The 7,244-nt window shown below is 52.0% G+C and overlaps 1 protein-coding gene across 1 annotated transcript in view; it reads left to right on the top strand.

The window, feature by feature from the left end:
- The first annotated feature begins 1,132 nt into the window (after positions 1-1,132).
- ARMC7 (armadillo repeat containing 7) overlaps positions 1,133-7,244 on the top strand; it is a 19,835-nt gene continuing 13,723 nt past the window's right edge. The window contains exon 1 of the mRNA XM_017884593.1: positions 1,133-1,281. Coding sequence (XP_017740082.1) covers positions 1,133-1,281 — 149 coding nt within the window. The remainder of the gene's footprint in view (positions 1,282-7,244) is intronic.

Consider the following 7,244-nt stretch of genomic DNA (forward strand, 5'->3'; position numbering starts at 1 on the left):
TTTTTTTTTTTTTTTTTTTTTTTTTTTTTTTTTAATTTGTTGTCGAGACAGGGTCTCACCGTATTGCCCAGACTGGTCTCGAACTCCTGGCCCCAAGAGATAAATCTCTTGTAACCCTAAACAAACCCTCATTTCATAACACTGATTCTTGAAGGCCCCAACCAGGAATGCAAATGTTCCCCCTTCTGGTTTGTCTCATTGCCTTTGTGGTTTGTTTCTTTATCCCCTTTATTTCCTATAATGCTAGAAATTGGTTGAAGGTTTTTTTTTTTTTTTTTTTTTTTCCGTCTTTTGTTTGAGATCGGAGTCTCGCATCGATCCCCAGGTCTGGAGTGCAGTGGCGGATTCGCAGCTACTGCAAGCCCGCCTCGCCGGGTTACCCAATTCTCCTCCTGTCTCAGCCCTTCCCGAGAGTCGGACTACAGGGCGCCGCGCACCTCATCCCCGGCTAGTTTTTGTATTTTTTTTTAGTAGCAGACGGGGTTTCACCCCATGTTAGCAGAAGAATACCAGGGTGGTCCGATCCCTGACCTCAGTGATCCGCACCTGTCTCGGGCCTCACCAAATGCGGGATTACAGGCTTGAGCCACTGCGCCCGGCCGGTTGAAGGTCTTGATAGGACAAGTAAGCACATTCATTTCATTTATATTTATTTATTTAATTTTATTTATTTATTTATTTATTTATTTATTTTATATTATTATTTATTTTATTTTATTATATTTATTTTATTTATTTTTTAGTTATTTTTGAGACAGAGTCTTGCTCGTCAGCCCGACTGGAATGGGTGTGGATCCAGCTCACTGCAACCCTGCCTCCCTGGGTCAAGCAAGTCCCTGCTCACCTCCCGAGTAGGTGGGATACAGGCGCACCCGCCACCTAATGCCTGGCTAATTTTTGTGGTTTTCGTAAGAGGGTTCACCATGTGGCCCAGGCCTGGCCTCAAAACCCTGACCGTCAGTGATCTGGCCCGCCTCAGCCTCCCAAAGTGCTGAGTTACAGTCGTGAGCCCACCATAGCCTGTGCCCAAGTAAGAACATTTTTTAAAAATACATTATTAAAGTGTGATCAAATTTCAAAGACCGCCCAGGTCCCTCTAAAGAGGAGGGAAGTTCCTGGACTAGACCTACAAATGAGGGTCTTCTCTCCAGAGGGCTCCCAGCACATGGTGGAGCTAGATTTCACCACCCCCGACGGACAGCTGCCCCCCTGGGCCCCCCCCTGGGTTTGGAAGTGCGACACAACCAACGTGGCATTCAACGGCCTGGGAGTCAGGATCCAGTGAGAGTAGGCCCATGCGGTGGGGAAGCAGTTTAGGGCCCTGGAGCGCCAGGTGCAGGGAAGGGCGGCCCAGCTGGCCTTTGTGAGCCCTGGACTTGACGGCCCTGCAGAGGACCCAGAGGGGCCGGCTAAATCGCAAGCCAGCGCAGGAGCCCCTATGCCCAGGTCCGCCGGAGTGATGCTAGCTCCTCTAGAACATTGTTAGCCAAACAAAATATTCTAAAAAGTTGCTCTAAAATGCCTTCCGTCAAACTCCCTTTTCATCGCCTCTGGCCCCCACACACAGCTGGCTGCTTCGAATGGTGATCTGTGGCCCGGCCTGCAGAGCTGTGGGCTAACGTCCAAACAGGGGCGATAGAGCTCCTCCAAATCAACTGCTGACCCTGGAGAAAAATTGCCGAAGTCATAAGTAGCCCCACAAAAAAGTGTTACCAAGTGGAGTCTTTCCTGCTGGCGTTTCCTCAGGGTCAGGAAGCAACTTTCCCCAGGACAGGGGACCCGAGGTCCGGGTCCACTGAGCTATGGGGGCGGCGTGGCCCCTGGCTGGGTCTGCCACCTGGGCAGCTCCCCACGTGGGGGACTGGGCCGGGTCCTGGAGCCACGGTCACCCAAGCGTCTGCCACTTCCTCTGCCTCCGGTCGGTTTTTTTTTTTTTTTTTGAGGACGAATGCTGCGCTGTGTTGTCCAGCAGCTGGAGTGCAGTGGCGCGATCTCGCTCCCACTGCAAGCTCCGCCTCCCGGTTCCCGCCATTCTCCCGCCTCAAGCCTCCCGAGTAGCTGGAACTACAGGCGCCCGCCACCGCGCCCAGCCGGCTAGTTTTTTAAATTTTATAAAGAGCGGGGTTTCAGCGTTGTTACGCGCAGAGGGTCCGACTCCCTGACCTCTGTGAATCCAAGCCGCCTCCCGCCCCTCCCAAAGTAGCTGGGATACAGGCTTGAGCCACCGCTGCGCGGCCCTCCACTGTCTGCAGTTGATTCCTAGCGTGAGTCCCGTCCCTTCTCCGAGCGTGGTCGCTTGCCTGCCTGCCTGCCGTCCGCAGGTGGTTGATGGAGCAGAAATGTGGTGTGTGTCTGTGCATTCTGCGCTCCTGGCAGTGACGTATGCGAATTGTGGGTCATTATCCACCGAGTTTCACTCCTCGCCCAACCATTTTTCCTCCTTTTTTTCTCTTCTGCCAGAGCAAGCCCCCCCGCTTCACCCTACCACCGCCCACCCCCCACCCCGAAGCACAGTCAGCTTCAACCTCCAGGCATTGGAAATCCCTCCGCGGGACCCTCTGCAGAGAAATTTCTCCCCGTAGAATATTTATTATGGGCATAGCCGAGAAGGAGAGCCCCCAAGTGTTTTCTTCTTTTTTTTTTTTTTTTTTTGAGGACGGATCTCGCTCTGTCACCGGGCCTGGAGTGCAGTGGCCGGACTCAGCTCACTGGCAAGCTCCGCCTCCCGGGTTTACGCCTTACTCTGCTGCCTCAGCCTCCCGAGTAGCTGGACGACAGCGTCCGCCACCTCGACCGGGCTAGTTTTTTTTTGTATTTTTTAGTAAGACGGGGTCACCGTGTTAGCCCAGGATGGTCTCGAAGCTCCTGGACCGTCGTGATCCACGCCCATCTCGGCCCTCCCAAAGTGCCTGGAATACAGGCTTCGTTCGCCTTTCTCTTAGTTGTCTCTGCTTGGGGATCCCCGACAGGCCACTATTGCTGTTTCTGGAGAAGGCTCCGTGCTGCGCTTTGGAGCTTTGAGTCTCTTATCCCCTATGGCAGCCCTGAGATTGTGATCTCCCTGAGCCCGCGCCAGCCTTGCTTCTGCCTGCATGGTTTGAGTGCTTAGGCCTTTGGCCTAGGGAGGAGGAGAGAAGGGGAAGGAAAAGCAAGGAATCTTCACTTAATAATGTGGAGTCCTGGCCATGACTTGGTGCAGCACCCCTGAGCAGGGTTGGTTCAGGTGGCTCACACCTGTACTCCCAGCACTTCGGGAGGCCGAGGCGGGTGGATCACTTAAGGTCAGTTTGAGACCAGCCTGGCCAACATGGCAAAACCCCGTCTCTACTAAAAATACAAAAATTAACTGGGCATGGTGGTACGCACCCGTAGTTCCAGCTACTTGGAAGCTGAGGCAGAAGAGTCACCTGAACCAGGAGACAGAGATTTCAGTGAGCCAAGATCACGCCACTGCACTCCAGCCTGGGTGACAGAGTGAGACTGTCTCTTAAAAAAAAAAAAAAAGAACCAAAACCCGTGTCTGCTTGGTTGACCAGGGTGGTTCATACCTGTAATCCCAGCATTCTGGGAGGCTGAAGCAAGAGGATCGCTTGAGTCCCCAGGAGTTCGAGAGGAGCCTGGGCTACATAGCAAAACCCTGTCCCTACAAAAACAAACAAAACAAATGTCTGCTTGTTGGCAAACAGCACAGTGAGTTGGATGAGAGCTGGGCGTTGGGGTCAGGCAGGCATCTGGGTGTGGGCTCTCCTCCAGTCATCTGTCAGATGGGGACAGTGCCAGCAGCTGCTTCCCATCGAGAGAATTGAAGGAAGCACCACAGTGCTCTTTTAGGGTCAGTGTTTGCGGCCGTAGACAGGATCCCCTTGGTCACCATCCAAGACAAATGATACCCAAAACCCTTTGAGAGTGAGCAGTCGCCGCTTCTCCCAGAGCGGTGAGGTGGGGGATGGGATAATGTCCTATCAAGGGAACCACTCATCTGCTCCAGGAATTCTTACCTTCTGGAAAAACATCATGGAATGACAGGAACGCCGATCCTCAGCCTCCCAGAGGGTGCCCAGGCAATGTTAGGTGGGGAGAGCCTGGCTGCTGGCCCGGTGCTGTTGTGTCCCCATCACGGATGGCATTAGCTCACACTTGGGGAGCACCCACTGGGTGCCAGGCGCTTGCTTCTTGTGCATTGGAGATAGTACTGAAGTAGATGTGCTTCCACTGCCTTCTTTCCAGTCAGGACTTTGAGGCTTAGGGAGGTCCCGTGGGCTGGCCAAACGTTTAAAGAGTACCAGATCTAGGCCAGGCACAGTGGCTCACGCCTGTAATCCCAGCACTTTGGGAGGCCAAGGTGGGTGGATCACCAGAGGTCGGGAGTTTGAGACCAGCCTGACCAACATGGGGAAACCCCATCTCTACTAAAAATACAATTAGCTGGGCGCGGTGGTGCGCACCTATAATCCCAGCTCCTCGGGAGGCTGAGGCAGGAGAATCGCTTGAACCCAGGAGGCAGAGGTTGAGGTGAGCCAAGATTGTGCCATTGCACTCCAGTCTGGGCAACAAGAGTGAAACTCCGTCTCAAAAAAATAAAGAGTCCCAGACCTGAGACTTAAACCCAAAGCAGTCAGAGTCTACAAGCTATTCCCTTGGCCCTTTTCCTGCCCTTTCAGGAGTTCCAATTCCTAGGATTGTGGAGTGAAAGGTAGGAAGGAGTTTACTCCAAATGGTTCTTTTTATCAATAAGGAAGCTGTGGTGCAGACAGCTACCCCTTGTCTGGCTGTCACAGGCCAGGGTGAGAATGCAGGCTTCCTTCCGTCTGTGCCTGCAGCGACCACACTCACAGGTACTCTTCCATGCTGGCTTTGCTGTGGCAGCTCTGAGGTCTGCTCTTTGGCCCAGCATTTCTGCCTCCTCTGAGGGCTGGAAGCTGGATGCTCTCCAACCAAATGGATTCGCTCACCCTGCACACTAAGGCCAATTACTGACAAAATTGCAGTGTGAGAAAGTGAGGTTTTGTTTTCTGTTTTTTGTTTGTTTGTTTGTTTTTGAGACAGTCTCACTCCATTGCCCTGGCTGGAGTGCAATGGTGCAATCTCGTCTCACTGCAACCTCTGCCTACCTGGTTCAAGCAATTCTGCCTTTAGCCTCCTGAGTAGCTGGGATTACAAGCACCTGCCACTATGCCTGGCTAATTTTTGTATGTTTAGTAGAGACGGGGTTTCGACATGTTGGCCAGGCTGGTCTCGAACTCCTGACCTCAGGTGATCCGCCTGCCTTGGCCTCCCAAAATGCTGGGATTACAGGCGTGAGCCACTGTGCCCAGCCCAAAGTGAGGCCTTTATTGCGGGGTGACAAGCAAGAAGAATCCGGCAGCTCATGCTTAAGACCCAAACTCCCAGATGGCTTATGGGTAAGGGTGTTTAAAGGCAGGAGGCAGAGGTTACAGACAAAGTTTTAAATCAATACCAGGAGGCTATATATTGGTTTGGCCTAAGAAGGCAGGATATCTCCAAGGGATGGGATCATAGGTGGCTTCAAAGATTTTCTGGTTTGTGATTGGTTAAGGAGGTGAAGCTTTGTCTACAAATTTGGCATCAGCAAAAAAGAATGTTAGCTATGACCTGTGAGCCTGTCCTCCAGGCCCCTCAGGGAGTCTAAAGAGTGGTCAGAGTGCAGTGTTCAGTTCCCCTTATCTGAGGTCTCAGTGCCAGGGGAACTGTTTGTTGAGGGTCCAGGTTTCTGAAAAGCAACTCAAGGACAGATGTTAAGATGTTATCTTTAGGCCGGGCGCGGATGCTCATGCCTGTAATCCCAGCACTTTGGGAGGCTGGGGTCGGAGGATCACTTGAGCCCAGGAGTTTGAGGCCAGCCTGGGAAACATAGTAAGACCCCATCTCTACAAAAAAATATAAAAAATTAATGAGGCGTGGTGGTACACACCTGTAGTCCCAGGTACTTAGGAGGCTGAGGCAGAAGGATCACTTGAGCCCAGAAGGTCGAGGCTGCAGTGAACCATGATCACAGCGCTGCCCTCCAGCCTGAGTGACAGAGCAAGACACTGTCTCCAAAAAAACCACAAACAAAAAAAGAAGGAACAGACACTGGGAGGGAGCCTTGGTTAGGCCAGAGCTGCCCTTGTTTGGGATGTTGGATGGGAAGTGGATGAATTATGGAAACTAGATGTAAAGCCAGGATCTCAGTAAATAGTCATTGAATGAAAGAATTCTGAGTTCAAGTCCTAAATGAAAGCATTGGTAGCCTTTGGAATTCATTTGGGAGTGTCTGCCCACAGCACCATTGACTGACTCTTAGATGTCCTGTATACCTGCACCATCCTAGATGTTGCATGGAGATATAAAGGAATCAGGAGATAATTTTCTGCTTTCATGAAAACTGGTTGTCCTGTAGTCCCAGCTACTCGGGCGGCTGAGGCAGGAGAATGGCACGAACCCGGGAGGTGGAGGTTGCAGTGAGCCGAGATCTCACCACTGCACTCCAGCCTGGGTGACAGAGCGAGACTCCTCAAAAAAAGAAAAAAAGTTTTAAGAAGGTGGCCTCCCAGAATTCAGGTCAATCTCTTTCCTGTGTTCTGTTTCCTGCAATACATGTAGCTGCCACCAGATGGTAGTGGTGTTCCGATAAAGGCTGGTAAATGAATCCTCATCAGCCTTTGGAAAACAGTGTTTTGGGCTGGGAACAGTGGCTCATGCCTGTAATCCCAGCACTTTGGGATGCCGAGATGGGTGGATCATTTGAGGTCAGGAGTTTGAGACCAGCCTGACCAACATGGTGAAACCCCGTCTCTACTTAAAATACAGACAAAATTAGCCAGGCGTGGTGGTGCATGCCTGTAATCCCAGCTACTTGGGAGGCTGAGGCAGAATTGCTTCAACTCAGGAGGCGGGGGTTGCAGTGAGCCAATATCCTACTACTGCACTTGCAGCCTGGGCGACAGAGTGAAACTCCATCTCAAAAAAAAAAAGGCCGAGCGCAGTGGCTCAAGCCTGTAATCCCAGCACTTTGGGAGGCGGAGACCATCCTGGCTAACCCAGTGAAACCCCGTCTCTACTAAAAAAATACAAAAAAATTAGCCAGGCGAGGTGGCGGGCGCCTGTAGTCCCAGCTACTGGGGAGGCTGAGGCAGGAGAATGGCGTGAACCCGGGAGGTGGAGCCTGCAGTGAGCCAAGATCCGGCCACTGCACTCCAGCCTGGGTGACAGAGCGAGACTACGTCTCAAAAAAAAAAAAAAAA

This window comes from Rhinopithecus bieti, unplaced genomic scaffold (genome assembly GCF_001698545.2).
Source record: "Rhinopithecus bieti isolate Rb0 unplaced genomic scaffold, ASM169854v2 scaffold_13400, whole genome shotgun sequence".
In the NCBI taxonomy this organism is placed as follows: Eukaryota; Metazoa; Chordata; class Mammalia; order Primates; family Cercopithecidae; genus Rhinopithecus; species Rhinopithecus bieti.